Below are 15,193 nucleotides of genomic sequence, written 5' to 3'. Positions count from 1 at the left end.
ATCGAGATTTAACAGTGAATGTAATGTCGCCGCTCCTGGCAAGAATGATTTTCATTGGCCGAACCTTACAATACATTTGTGTTTCAACCAATAGCATAGCTTCGCTCTTGAGAAAGCAAAGAAAAGCATTATCCAATTGGACGAATGTACAGATTAATACCCCGAGAGAAATTGTCATGGTTTTAAATATCTGCGAGGCAGGGGGGAGTCTCAATTTCAAAAACTACAAAATGGAAAACTCTTCTCCCCCCCCTTCTATAAATAATGACGGTCCCTAAAGTACTTCAAAGCGTTGTGCAAAAGTTTTACAAACAACATTTTTTAATCTTTGACGAAAGCTTCCGAGAGCTTCGACATGCATGTCCCAACCTTCCTCAACAAATATTGATTTTGAACAAAATTTTAATTTTGTTTAATTAAAGTATTTATTAGCTACATTAATTTGCAAAGGCTTTAAATATATTCCCTATGAAAACAGGTTTTTTAATCCAAAATTATCATCACATAATTGTCAACTTGAGAAGAATTAACAGGTGAAAGTCAACTATACTACCTTTCTTTGCAGTATAAACCGTTTCTTGAACCCCGGCAAATACATCCAAATTGAACAATATCTCGCTACTAGAAGTTGACTATTATGTACTAGAACCGTAAAAATATTTGACTAAAATCCCGTCTATTATACGACTAAAGACCGTAAAGCCAAAAACGTTCAAAAAAAATATTAAACAAATAATCAAATTCAGTTCATATCATCCTATTCTCCTAGAATATTCCATAGAATTTTTTCCAATAATCTTAATCCAATTCTTTGCATATTTGTATATGCTATTTCTGGTACATCCTGCCATTAAATATTTTTATTTATCTGGATAAAGTCATCATTTTGCATCGACTTCACCGATTCCATGTCATTGGCTTCCAGGCCATGACAAATGCTGAAAGGTTGATGTCTTCAATGATCATCGCCTTTTATGATCTGACGGATTCTGAAAGATACAACGTAACTAATGATATTATCAGTTAACTCTCCGTAGTATAGCACAAACAACAATGAAACGTTTCACTCAAATCAGCCAGTCAATAAATGGAAAATAATCGAGACATTTTTCAGAGCTTCATTAAAATCGTTACCTTAATTTATACCGTTCCTCAATGCATAATCTTTTATGAAATTTATACGATTAAACTTCGGACGTGGAATTATTTTTACCGTATTCAGGAGTTACAGAAAAGAAGGTTAAAATTTATTCATTAAAGTGAGATTTGGGATTTGACACGGTAATGACTAATGAGTTTAGCGTGAGTTTAAGCGACCTACCTTGCAGATATTGAGTGGGATTGCTCTTTCTTTCTTCGGGTTGACCGTTTTCTACCTACTCGACGATTTAATCTTTTGTTAAAATCTTATTTTTAAACGTTAGGTTCAGTTGCAATAAGGTTAATGCTATTTATAGTGGAAATAAAATTCGTTTACTTTGGTTAACAAGAAAAAACACACTTCAAAGCTCAAAACATCTTGTAAAACCAATATTTGAATCTATATCATTGGAAACTTGCTGTTTTAAAGCTGAATCCCTGGGTTTACAAGACGTTGTTTGAGATATGGTTTATTGTAGTTTATTAAATTTTCTGCTGGTAATTCATGGTGTTTATTTCAGTTTATTTTTGTACTTTTACAGTTATAGCTTCAGATCTTAAATACAAACCTGTAGATGGTTCTTGACTTGCAGAGTCCGTCGATTCTCCATTCGCTTGTGCAGACATTACCTCATCGCTGTGCTGTGAGCGATATTGTGCAACTTTCTCGTAAATCATCGCTGGATAAACAATAATTTTTTAAAGGCTTTGTTTATGAAATTATAGCAAAAATCGGGAGAAAATTTGGACTGTTCGCCATTGCAATAAACGCGATGATATGAAATAAATTACTACAAAGAAATAATAAAAAAATCAAGGAAATTTAACTTACACTTCCAAGCTTCAACTGTATGTTCCTGTTCGTCAATGGAGTGATCATATTTCTCTGGGGCCGGCTGAAACATCGTCATTTTAACACATAAATGTTTGCTTTTTTCGCTGAGACAAGTATACACGCTATCTCTGTAGTATTTTGTATAAACGTACCCCAAGAACTTCTCCCTTGTCATACCAAATATGCACATAAGGATGCTGCAGTGCCTGGTCAACGGAGTATCGTTTGGATGGATCTACGACCAGGACTTTTGTCAAGAAATCGCGGGCATCCACAGCTGAATGAAAAATATAATAATAATACTTTAGAAACAGAAACGCTCCAAGTTCAACGCTTCTTCAATCTTTTCATTACAAAAATAAAAATAAAACGTTTTTGGTAAACATACTCTTCCTATGATCTCGATCAGTGTCATGGGGAAACAATTCATCTGGGAAAAGTTCTTCAAAGGATTTCCCACGATGCCTTTGTCTGCTTTTGCAATACATACGAACCTGAACGAGAGAAACGTCAGTCAAACCTGTAAAACAATTCAGAACAATGGCTGACAGCAACATGTAGGCGACTTCTGAACAGAATGCAGTACCGTAGGTTGTAATTTCTCGAAAAACAACTCTTCAGGAGTTCCAAGTTGTTCCGTAATCTTATGCCATTGGTCGATATCTGGAGATGACTGAGTTAAGAAAAATCCTTTTCAACCCAGAAATCACGCTTCATAACTAAATGAACCTTACTGTAGTAACACTGGATCAATAAGAGATGATCCTTACTGGACCTCTAGGAAAAACAATTTAGAACTGATAGAGCTATCCAGTATAAATAAAATTAATTTAGTTTAGGTTTCCTCCTGACTGTAGTAACACTGGATCAATAAGAGATGATCCTTACTGCACCACTAGGAAGAACAGTTTAGAACTGATAGACATTTGTTTAACTAAACACAAAGGATACGATCAACACCAGGAAACATGACCTGTCCTTGGATCATTTCTCCAAATATACACCCAATGGACCAGCAATCAACATTCTCACTGTATCCCATCCCCAGGATAACCTCAGGTGCTCGGTAATATCTTGTCACAACATATGGCGTCATCATAAAGTTAGATCCTGCAGATCTTGCCAAACCAAAGTCAAGAATCTAAAACGAGAAAATAATGCTTTATACAACATGAAACTTTGTAAATACAATGCACTATATCTAGCTTATCTTGTTGCAAGATACAGTTTGTGACCTGTATCCATATGGCATACCCTACCTTGAGACTGCAATCAGATTTTACTACAATATTACTTGGTTTTAGATCCTGTTAAAAGAAAAAAATATAAATCTTTAATGGTAAAGTTTAATGCAGAAAGAAGTCTACTTTAATAAGACATATTGTCTTGAAACATACTCTGTGTATAATCCCAGCTGAATGAAGATGCTAAACAGAAAATTGAGATAATTAACAATGAAATAAGCATTTGAACATGTTTCAATACAGAGTGTTCAGTTAAAGATAGGTGCACTATGGACTGTACCTTTACTCCACACAACATCTGGTAAAGTAAATAAGACAACCGTTCATGGTCTAAATCCATTGAGATAACTTGACACAAATTAGCATCCATTAATTCCATAACTAAATATCTACAAAGGTACGATAATAATTGTGAGAGTTTTTCATATGAACAGTCAATTTTATTTGGCTGTTTATTGAGTAGAAAAACCTGGGAAAATCTTGGCAAACTATTGGGAAGAGCAATAGCACATGCAGACCTCATTACTGTATTCTTCTATTCATGGTTCAATCCAGTGCCAAGGGTCTGACAACTGTAGGCTAGAGTATGTTTTTTATAATAAAGAGCAGTGCACAAACTAACTTACAGATCAGTAAAATCCTCCAGAGAATCTTGAGGGGTAAAAACATTCAATAAGGAAACAATCTATAGAGAAAATCAAGAGAACTTTACTTCAATAAACAGAACACTGTAATAACCAATACAAATATAGAGTATTAGGCTGGATTTTCACTTGTAGAGAGAGTGTCTCCTAGCTAAATATGTTCACATTTTCTTTTCAATTGAGGACAGTCAAGTTGAACTATAATTACTATATTTATACTGTTGAAACGAAAACATTTTGCTAGCAAACCATGCATTCTCTACAATGGAAATCCAGCCTTACTCAGCAAAAAAATTACATTTTTATGATTGACAAGCTGCATTAAGACAAGCTCTCTATATGCCCTCTTAGCATGTGTGACATTTTGAAATGGACGATTTAACTTCTTGATAGCCACTTTATCCCCTGTTTCTGTGTCCAGCGCAGAACTAGAAATATTTGAGATTTATCGCATTATTGCTGGGAAATACATAAAAAATAAAGGTTGTTAAAGGTTAATACTAGGACAAAGAGCCAGGTATGATTGATGGGAGGCATAATTTGATCTGACTGGGTGTGAATGAATGACTTGTGGCTCCTAACTTTGGTATAATGCCAAAAAAATTAAACAAAGCTTTTTACTGGTACATGCCTTTAAATAATAATTACCAGTTCAAGCAAGATGCATTGAACTTGACCTTTGTTTCTTTGTCATGTGAATCTTCCAATATTTATGCATTGAAAGACTTCACTTTGTGTTTTAGCATTATATGATTATTATAATCCACTCACAAACCAAAACAGCTTATTGTTAAAAGCCATGTTTACAAGTACTTCAAACTATCACAATTAATAGGATATAATTTTCTGGTAGTTCAGACATAAACGAGACAACTTAATGTACGTAGCATACCACCTACAACTAGACCACCACATTTGAGATATTTTTTCCCAGTAGTTCAGTTCAACACTAAAACACTTCATATGTTACACTACACTTGATTTAGGAAGTTTAGACATAAACAACAACTTATTGTAGAATACTACATACACCGAACAAAAGATATATTTGCAGAGATTTCACACAGTTCAGACACAAATCACATTCATTGAAGAATATTTTTGGGACATAAAAGTACCAGACCCATTATTTGCAGAAGAACTAAAATCTTTTTTTTTAAGTTTAGTGGCTCTATTTATAGATAATTGTCTCTTCTGAATTACTTTTAATGATAATTTGTCATGCAAAATTTTATATGACCACAAAGTAATCACAAAACAAAGAGACATTTTCACTTTGTCATTCATTTTTAATTGCTCACAGGAATCTGATGCTTTAAATACAATGAAATGTCCTGTGTTAGCGTCCTACCCGCTTAAAAATGCAAAACAATTTTGTCTCCATTTAAATATCAGACACGAATCACGATATACTTTATCAGATTATATGATTATATCATTCTAGTATAAAATACGAAATAATTAATGCCAATAAACGATGAATTTTGAGAGGAAATTATAAAATTCCTTAAAAATTTTTATCTCTGTTATATTTCATCAGCAATAAGGACCGATCAGAGTTATATTTTAATTTCCTGGTGAACTTTTTCCCATAAACTTTCGTAGTCAAAGAAGCAGTTTAAACAATGTATCGATCTTCATAGATTCATAGCTCTATATTTGTGTTTAGAAAGAAGCAGGATAAACATTCAATGATTTAGCAAGTTAGTTTATATTTCCTTGTCTAGATCGCTTACCAAACCATTCCTTGAGCACCAGAACCAATTGGTTGTAAATTTTCGTATCTTTTCAATACAGTGAACGACGTATCTCCAATCATTGTCGAGTAGAACATGGTTACAAAGTTATGTTTTACGGCGATATCTAAGGCAGAAAACTAGACGAAAATATAATAATCATAGTATTAGCCATTGAAAGGCAGCTGACATCCCAAACAACGCCAAACAATTTATAAATTCACGACAAATGCCATATTTAAATAACCAAATCAAACATTTATTTTCTCATATTTTCACAGCGCATGCGCAATTGTTATTCTTTCCAGGGCCTTTAAATTAGAACCTCGATTTCGAACGCTTTTGTTACATTCTATCGAAGTTTTAAACTTGTTCTTCCGGTAAAGATTATCTCTTATTGATCCAGTGTTACTACAGGAGGAAACCTAAACTGAACTAACTTTATTTATACTGGATAACTCTATCAGTTCTAAACTGTTCTTCCTAGAGGTCCAGTAAGGATCATCACTTATTGATCCAGTGTTACTACAGGAGGAAACCTAAACTAAACTCAATGAACTTTTTACGGTAATATCGGGAACAATTGATCCTCTTGCCGCTAAATATATATATATCATTAACAAATTATATTTCAAAATTGTCAGTTCTAAATATCTACTATTTATTGTTCACTTTCAGATATTTTTCCGAGAGTCAAATGCACTCGATGTGCAAGATGGATCGTTTCAATCTTCGGCCCCTCTTGTCCTTCCTTTGCTCCGACTTTCGACGCTGAAGACGGGATTGTTTTATAATCATAGTTTAGCAGAAGGGAGAACTAAAAACACACAAGACGAAATATATTTACACTGGATAGCTCTATCAGTTCTAAACTGTTCTTCCTATAGAGGTCCAGTAAGAATCATCTCTTATTGATTCAGTGTTACTACAAAAGAAACTATCTATGAAGAGAAACTACCTAAACTATCATAATTATAAAAATGTCATAATTTAAAATTATCTTTTACTTGTGCATCTCCGGTAGTCTTAAGCGGGGTAACATCAACATAGAACCAGATTTTATTGGCTTTACGTGACGCGATAATACTAGAAGATAACGAAAAACACCCAAAGTAAATGTAGTGCTATTCATCTGGTTCCATTTACCCTGGTGTATGTACATACTTCGGATCGTCTTCGTATTTTGTCGTCGTTACTTCGCTTTCATCGAATTCCGCTGCGTCATCTTTGGCGGCTATAAGTAGTGGAGCTGATGGCAAGACGACCTTGAAATGAACAAGTAATGTTTCAAGACGTGTTAACAATTTGATTTTAGATAATCCTTGTTCAACAGGATTCCCTTACCTCAACCGTATCCTCCAGGATCCCGTTATCACCACTATTATCCACAGGAATCTTCGGCACTTTAGCTAATCCTTTTTCAGATAGACTATCAGATCCTCTTCTACCCCTTTTCATCTCTTCTTTTCCCTGTTCATCCAGTTCACCTTTCTCCTGGTTATCCCTCAAATCCCCCTTCGTGACCTCCTCTTGTTCCAAGTCAGCCTCCCGGGCTAATTTAAGGATTACACTGACTGGATAGTCCAACGGGTTCTTTAGCGAGAGGATCACTCGAGATTTCTAGTTGAAAATAAGAACGATAGAGATGGTTAGTACATGTGTCTTTCATCTCTATGACTGAGGTTTGATTCCTGTAATATGCAGTTGTCTGATTATAATTTCCCCTCAGTCACATGTGAGCTTCCAGTTTGACTTACCTTCTGATGAGAAAACGGCGGAGCTTTTGAAATTTGCATCTGCGGGATGTAATTTCTAAATGAATCGAGAATTTCTTTTTAATAGTGACGGGTAAGCTTGGCACGTTGTGATGGGGAAAATTACTACATGAGACTAAAAAGATTACTACTTCAGGCTTTTATAATTCGCACGAGTGATGACTAATATACTTACCCAGCAAAAAATTGGATCTTATACTTTGTAGAGCTAGGATTAAACTCTGGCTTCACAACATTGTGTTCACATTGCTGAAATAAAATATGCTGAACTTAAGAAACTACGAAAGAAAAAAACAAAAAAACCTTTAAATCTTTTACAGAAGTAGAACAGCTTATCATACAAAGAGGATAATTCATACCCTACATCTTTGTGAGCGTTTTGCAATTAAGTGCTTATGCCTTGGGAAAAAATCACTGAAATAAACAACGAATACAAATATTTAGACTTTTACTCGTTAAATCTTTCGTATATCATATTTCAAATCGACTTCAATCCAAATCTGCATGTGAAAAAACGTTGTGAACTCTCACCAGGTTTGTGCGTTTTGGAAGTCAGGTTGAGCCACCATTTGAGATATTGAAGATGATTTCTCTAGCTTGACAACTTCCGTGTACAAGTCCTGACGAGCTGGCTGTTCCGTTGCTTTGGCAGGCTCGGAAAACACAATCTCTTGTTCTATACCACCGTTCCTGGGGGAAGAAAGAATATTAAGTTACATTATGCATAGCTTTTTTGTTTGAAACAGACATTGAAGAGAAAGGATTGGAAGCAAAAATGATGTAAAGTGTTTTAAAAATAATATTGTCATTTGACCTGGCGTGGTTCGTTGTATAAAATTCGTACACAGTTCAGATTTTATTGAGACAAATACGACGTTGATACAAACCCTCTGTTTAGGGAGAGACTTCTCATCAAAGATAAACTACTTCTTTTCTTTAAAAGCCCCAGGTTACCAGTCTAAATAAACACTGGGATGTTTCAAATACTGGTGTGGAATAACATACGCATCTTAACACACAACAGACCACTCACCTTTGCTGCAAAACTTGAAGATGACTAGAAAAAAATATATACAGGTTTAAACAGAGTTTACCAGGCAACTTACACTACATCTATATTAGTATCTAGGAGTTAAATTTACATAAAAACTATAAAAAACACTCTCAGGTCCAAAGCAAAGGAGAGAAGCAATGCTACACCAGCTCAGGTCCAAAGCACCTACTGTGATGTGAATATAACTTTTTTTCTTCAATTTCAATTTTTCACGATCCTGCTGTTCCTTTGTTGCCAGTTTTTTATAAAAATCCACCAGGCTGTTCACCTAAAATGTTGCATATGCTTTTCAAGATATTGAACTGAAACATAAAAATTCATTTCACGTTTAATAACTGAAAACATCTTACTCTTTTTGACACTGGATTGTCTGGCTCCTGCCATCCACTGCTTGCTAAAATACATTTATTTGATTGAAAGATGCATTAAGGCTTCTTTTGATAGATGTGATTGAGACATATATTGGGTTGAAAAGTTACAGATAGACCATTCCTAATTATTCACTCATTTACATCAATCAAAAGATGAAAATCACACTAAGAAATGCAGTAAAAATTGCAAGTGGAACCAGATCTAAAGAGGGGTAGTTTTCTATGCTATGAATGTATTTACCATTATTCCTGTCTGGGATAGCAACATCACGAGTTGACCATCGACAGAAGCCACATGCCAGGTAAAATACTTTCTTTGCAGTTGCTTTCTCCTCAGGATTGTCTGAGGGCATTGCAATGGCCGTTGCACGAGTAGACAGAGCATTACCACATGAGGGACATTCAAAACAATTTGCACATCTAGATGACAGCAAGTTGTTTGATCATACCAATGTCATATGATATGAAAATAAAAAGGTTAAAAGACCACACAAATAAATAATATTATCATTCACTTTATAGTATTCTCAATTTTGATTGGTTAATTTACCTGCAGTTAACTGCGTGCAAATAATACTCTGCTGCAAATAATACTCTGAGCATGCACATTAATGTCAATTTTATAAACAATGGCGACTCGCTTTGCCGAACTGTCCGATAAAACGAACTCAAAATTGAAAATTGAGTGGTGAATGAATTGAAAATTGAGTGGTGAATGATAAAACAATTATAGAACTCGGTTCTCGCAGATCAATTATTTGCCTCTGCCTTCGGCATCGGCAAATAATTGATCTGCTCGCCACCGACAAATCACGATATTTTGCTCAACCTTGTCCAATAATTGATAAATATCCTTTTTCTAACAACTCCAAAGCACAAATGCATCAACCATACCTATTTTTCTTCAGTTTTGCTTCAGCTGATGGCATATTTTCCAAACAATTTGGACAGAAATATGAATCAGTCTGTTGAAATGTCAAAACAAGACAACATCATTTGAAGCAAAGGCAAGTAAATTAGCAAGTGCACAGACACCCTCTACATCAACTGACTTATACACACAAGTGGCATGAATTCATTTTGCTAGCCCCAACAGGGATATCAAATGACAACAGCTAGCTAGAGTATTTCCAATGCTCAGACCACTCCAGTCCTGTGTACTCTTGGCTATGAGTATTTTACCCTGCCCTCTCCCAGCCAGTCTTAGCTAAAAATGCACAACCCCCTTTTTCCCTGTGAATCTGCAAGTGATACCCCTTGACTCAATGTCAAGTGATACCCTTTGACTCAAGTCATTTGCAAAATCAAGATTACTTGTTCACGATCATGCTACATGAAATATTAAAATTATTTTCAGAGCAGTGCAGTGCTGCTGACAACGCTATATTCATTTAACGTTTTCATGCATACAAACTCAGCGATCACAACATACCTCGGTGTAAACACATAACTGGCATCGTATCTCGATACAGTAACGACAAAAGTACAAGCTCGTGAAAGGCGAAGCGAGTTTGCACGAACAATAATAAAGAACACTCCCTGGCCAAAATATTTCAGCCATCTTTGATCCAATTTAAAATCGGCAAGCAATCGTAACAAACTCGTAGACTGCCGATTTAGTTTTGCCTGCATAGTGCAGCATACCCGACGGGCGCGAAAATCAGGCTGCACACGCAAGGTAGCCCCTGTTTGTTACCCCCACAAGGCCACAACCGCCACAATGTGGCCGCACAAGCTCCCCGCGCAAAACAGCTGGTAAACCAAAGCGCTCTATTACGAGCCGGATAGCACGTTAGTACGTTACAAACAACACTCAGTTCCCGCCCGCCTTTATACGAGATTCCTCTTGTATTAATATGACTTGAACATCGCGTGTTTCAATGATAGTTTCACCGCTATACTCAGTTTCTATTCAAATATGACTGGTTTGACTTTTTTTGCCGCTTAAAGAAAGACGCAACAGGATACCCAAGTGGGTCCAGCCGTAAAACACGTAAAAACTTGGCTTTTATACCACGTTTAGTATTAGAAATACATTTAATGGCGCTCACGTGTTTTCCTGCAACATGAGGGAGTGGTTGGTCCGGAAATAATTATTCTATTGAGGAGTTTCAAAACAATTGATTGCCGAGATAATGAACTTCCGACGCATGTGTACTTGAGTTACTCCTGCGATTAAAGCAATTATGTTATTACTAACGGCACGTTGCAGAGTTTTAGTGTCACGAAACTATTTTATCCAAGAATAAGATATTATCACCTGCACAAACTGTTCAACTGCTTATACAAGGAGGATTATCTTGACGATTTGTGTTACAACAGGAGGAAATCTAAACTAAACTAACTTTATTTACACTGGATAGCTCTATCAGTTCTAAACTGTTCTTTCTAGAGGTCCAGTAAGGATCATCTCTTATTGATCCAGTGTTACTACAGGAGGGAACCTAAACTAAACTAAATTTTTTTAGACTGGATAGCTCTATCAGTTCTAAACTGTTCTTCCTAGAGGTCCAGTTAGAATCATCTCTTATTGATCCAGTGTTACTACAGGAGGAAACCTAAACTAAACTAACTTTATTTATACTGGATAGCTCTATCAGTTCTAAACTGTTCTTCCTTGAGATCCAGTACACTAACTACAGTCTACAGGAGAAAACCTAAACTAATTAAGAGTAACATTGTTCATTCATATCACTGACGACGGAATAGTTTTTTTTCATCAAGGTGGGGCGTTAGCTCAATTCAAAGTGCTCTAAAAAAAACCCTACCTATTTTATTATCACCTCTTTGATAATATAACCAATTCACAATCATCACGGTACTTAATCTTAGCCAAAGTGGTTGCTCAATAATTGTATTATTAATACAATAATGATATAATAACATGTTTACATTTCTTAACGCATCGTTATAATGACACAGGTGTTGTTAGCATCATAGGATTATTGCCTATATTGGTCTATTTATGAGAGCCATAATGAACATATTATAGAAAGGTCAAATATCTCGCTGTGGTGGTTCAAATCTCGCTGTGAGGTATAATGTTTTTGTCAATTCTAATTTGTCGTTTGGATTGATCTGACTCGTGCTAACTTATTCGTGCAACAAAGTCGCTAATTAGAATGTAATTAACTGAATAAGAAACGAATTATGCAACAAATTAGAAGATATAAAGAAAATGAAATTAAAAGCTAACAGACAAATTAATCAAATCAAGATTAAAGACACCCGGGTGAATGAACTAGTTGATGCAGAAAGCTTATACCGCTTATACCAATCCTTGTTTAAGCGATACCTCAAAATATTCATAGAGGTAATATTATACTAAATATTATTAGACATTAGTCACTTTTCTACATCTATATACAACAGTATACTGTACAATTGCCACGATCTTAAACGGAAATCACTTCACGTTACTTAGCCTTAGAGCTCATGCAGAGTCCGCTCACGTTTTGGTAATTTAACTTGATAGTTCACCTTCCATAATTTCCTGTCAGGAAATCTACCAACGCTAATTTAGTTTGTATACAAGTTACTTGTTCGAGTGGCGGATATTTGCCGGTCGTGATGTTTGCAAAAGGCAATGTTATCATTGCAAGTTTCTAGTATGGTCGTCAGAGAGCTTATATAGTTTTTCGCCAATCTTAGAATTTCAACCTGTGTTAATTTTCTCTGTTCTTGATCAGGATCAGCATTGTGAGGCACCATACTCCTCAAGACCTGAAACGCCGCATTTAATCTCGCTTTTCTACCACGTTCACGAGCATTCCTTCGCTCCTGTCTTGGCGATTTCTCTGTTAGGTTTGTCGTCTTTATTTTCGAAACGTTTGTGCGTGTTTTTTTCGTTTCTTTTTGTGGAGAGGAGCAATTGTGTCTCGTGGGAAACGCAGCCAGGAATTCTTTTGCAAAAATTTCATCATTCCCTGCGTGGAGCTCTGGTTTGAACGCTACAGATATATCAACACGGACACCTGAGAAGATGAAATTTCACAAGTAATTAGTAAACAGATTCATAAATCAGTAAAAAACACCTTCCTTAGATGACATAGTTACTACAATTCTATGTAAACCGGTCTTGAATACAATCAGTTACTGTATATCACAAGTATACAAGCAAATGACAGCCTTTTTAAACATCCTTGCATCAGCTGTCTCAATTGCTCGAATATAAAGAAGACTTCCCGATTTCTCGGAACTAAAGATCTTTGTCAGTATTCACCTTATGAAGGCTCTTAAATCGAGTCCTCGAGCTCTTTTTATATTCTAAGCAGTTCCACATTGCTGAACAAAATAAACAAATGACACCTATTCAGATTTCTGAAATGATTCATAATGACTGGTAGAACGCTGCAGAGAACAACAAAGATCTCTAGATCATCTTTATCAAGATCAAGATCACGCCTTACACAGTTTAAAAAACACCATGCATTGGTTGCTGAATTGTCAGTAAACACGGAAAGTCAGGCACCGGTTGTACGAATACTTCAGAGACCTCAACCGGATAATAGTAGTTTCTGAGTTCCTCTCAAATCGTCCGAGTGTTTGCTGTAATCTTGAGCGAATCCAATCTAAGGGCACTTTCCTTTGAACGGCAAAAATGGTCCAACCGGTCATATTTTGAATTGAAAATGAGTATTTCGTTAAAAATACAGGTGTAAATAACGATATACTTGAATGCAGAGTTCTACTATGAATGCAGAGAATGCTGGCTGTTTGTACCGTATACAGGGAAGTGCCCAAGAATCACGAAATCAGAGTTTTTCTTCATTACTGACCGCACATTTCTGTACGCAGCTAAAAACTCTGAGCCTGCTGTTTATCAGCATGAAGCATGGATCATGAATTATTCATGATCTTTGCACGCAGTAAAGTCGAAGTGGATCGAAAGTTGTACTAAAATGTATCCTTCGGGTATCGTCAAAGCTATTATATAAGAGACAATCACATTTCTACCGCTCTCAGGCATCCAACAGGGATGTTTGTGACCTTGACGTACTTCGGGCACGGTTGCTAACGTCAGGGGGCAAAAGAAAGAAAGAGATATTCATTTTGCAACTGATGGTCGTGTGGTGAAAACATTTTAATCTCTGCAATGATTCAACGTCAAAAAGGGCAGTTCATGTTTGAAGGACCTCTTTGAAGAATTGGACGTTTTCTATTGTTTTGCACGGAACAAACATCATCAGGTGTATTCAGCCAGAAACTGTTTCATTTCATCCAAAAGAAACACGATAGTTTGACTTTTCATCGTCTGTTTTCCCAGTGAAAGAAGATATGAGATGTTAGAGGCCATCGATATGAATATGTGACACTTATTTGACTCAAAGTGGTAAATTAATGTATTCAAATGAATGGAATATGTCTTGATCCTGCCGGTAAAGTTTTTACCACGCGAAGGCCACTTGGTTACGAATACCTCGCAGAAATATTCTACTGATAATTTTTAGAACAAAAGTTACATAAAGTTTTCATAAAGTTACAAGAAAATCGTGGTCTTTTCCAAGAATAAAATGCCCAAATGTCACACGCTTGAAATTCTTACAAACTCAAGAGTAGTTAAGACATTCCTTTCATCTTTTTAGCTGCTCATATAACCTTTCGTCCACTCGGCTAAGACGACTTCCTCAATTGGCACGAATGTTGAAGAAAAATGGACGCGAGTCCGAAGACAGCTTATAATAATCGCTGTGTTGACATGGCTTAGTTCATGTCAGAAGTGCTGAATCATAATACCAAGATATCTAGTTTGGTTCTGCTTTAGTTTGCTCTTACCTTGTGTATGAAAAGAATCCATTCCAATTACCAAGCGCTTCGCCTCCTCACAGTGTCCTTCTCAGGTAGCCTCTGACACTCTCCAACAGCTGTAGGCAACGAAACAAGAATGATTAAATACGTGCGTTTTTAAATCGTCCTCAGCGTTCACACGTGCTGGCCACACAGTAAATGACATCATCAAGAAATGCAATTGTCTTCTTTAGCCGCACGAAACACTTGGGAGGTATTCATGGATCCTTTTTTACCAAAACAAGACTGACTTACACTCCGTCTGCACATGTACAAAAAATGCATTGTATGTATGTATATATATATCTATACAGAATAATTAAGTGTGATCTTTGGAAGTAATATTAATTAAGATCCATCTAAACGAGGTACAAGATGGGCTTTTATTTTAAACGTATAAAATGCAACGTTAAGAGATCGTCAAGTGCTTACGACATAAATAATTCAATTACAAAATGGAGAGGTATGATAGGCGAGAGTAAGTAATCTCTTTTGCACACTCAGGAATCTTCAATTCTTTAATTCATAATTGATTTAGGAGGTATATATTTGTGGTACGCTCTAATATTAGACCAACCTTGCAGGTCCTCGAACAGTTTTCCAAGAA

The 15,193-nt window shown here is 35.9% G+C and overlaps 3 protein-coding genes across 4 annotated transcripts; all 3 read right to left on the bottom strand.

Moving 5' to 3' along the window:
• Nucleotides 1–412: 412 nt before the first annotated feature.
• LOC114527520 (stress-activated protein kinase JNK-like) lies at nucleotides 413–5,974 on the bottom strand. 2 transcript variants are annotated; one of them, XM_028549203.1, is made up of 14 exons: nucleotides 5,600–5,974; nucleotides 4,162–4,291; nucleotides 3,846–3,904; nucleotides 3,500–3,608; nucleotides 3,373–3,402; nucleotides 3,235–3,282; nucleotides 2,927–3,116; nucleotides 2,562–2,638; nucleotides 2,364–2,469; nucleotides 2,128–2,252; nucleotides 1,973–2,036; nucleotides 1,710–1,820; nucleotides 1,322–1,376; nucleotides 413–989 (listed from the first exon to the last, which is right to left on the bottom strand). In XM_028549203.1, the coding sequence occupies exons 1-14, from the start codon at nucleotides 5,695–5,697 to the stop codon at nucleotides 956–958; spliced, it is 1,236 nt and encodes a 411-aa protein (XP_028405004.1). In that variant the 5' UTR covers nucleotides 5,698–5,974; the 3' UTR covers nucleotides 413–955. The 2 variants fall into 2 exon arrangements, with proteins under 2 accessions (XP_028405004.1, XP_028405005.1); XM_028549204.1 differs by lacking the exon at nucleotides 1,322–1,376.
• A 203-nt stretch (nucleotides 5,975–6,177) lies between these two features.
• On the bottom strand, nucleotides 6,178–10,549 carry LOC114527541 (dynactin subunit 4-like). Its single transcript, XM_028549231.1, has 15 exons — nucleotides 10,232–10,549; nucleotides 9,694–9,764; nucleotides 9,041–9,219; nucleotides 8,779–8,822; nucleotides 8,598–8,696; nucleotides 8,408–8,431; nucleotides 8,262–8,332; nucleotides 7,906–8,064; nucleotides 7,734–7,788; nucleotides 7,550–7,623; nucleotides 7,357–7,411; nucleotides 6,944–7,219; nucleotides 6,764–6,864; nucleotides 6,607–6,685; nucleotides 6,178–6,416 (listed from the first exon to the last, which is right to left on the bottom strand). The coding sequence occupies exons 1-15, from the start codon at nucleotides 10,358–10,360 to the stop codon at nucleotides 6,261–6,263; spliced, it is 1,572 nt and encodes a 523-aa protein (XP_028405032.1). The 5' UTR covers nucleotides 10,361–10,549; the 3' UTR covers nucleotides 6,178–6,260.
• Nucleotides 10,550–12,273: 1,724 nt separating this feature from the next.
• Nucleotides 12,274–14,651, bottom strand: LOC114527661 (class A basic helix-loop-helix protein 15-like). The gene is made up of 2 exons (XM_028549369.1): nucleotides 14,575–14,651; nucleotides 12,274–12,773 (listed from the first exon to the last, which is right to left on the bottom strand). Exons 1-2 carry the CDS (start codon nucleotides 14,594–14,596, stop codon nucleotides 12,319–12,321), a joined length of 477 nt encoding a protein of 158 aa, XP_028405170.1. The 5' UTR covers nucleotides 14,597–14,651; the 3' UTR covers nucleotides 12,274–12,318.
• Nucleotides 14,652–15,193: the final 542 nt, after the last annotated feature.

The sequence above is a fragment of the Dendronephthya gigantea genome, unplaced genomic scaffold (assembly GCF_004324835.1).
Source record: "Dendronephthya gigantea isolate DGI-Jeju-01 unplaced genomic scaffold, DenGig_1.0 000045F, whole genome shotgun sequence".
Taxonomy (NCBI): domain Eukaryota; kingdom Metazoa; phylum Cnidaria; class Anthozoa; order Malacalcyonacea; family Nephtheidae; genus Dendronephthya; species Dendronephthya gigantea.
Note: the sequence above shows the minus strand (reverse complement) of the source record. Positions and strands in the feature narration are given on the sequence as shown.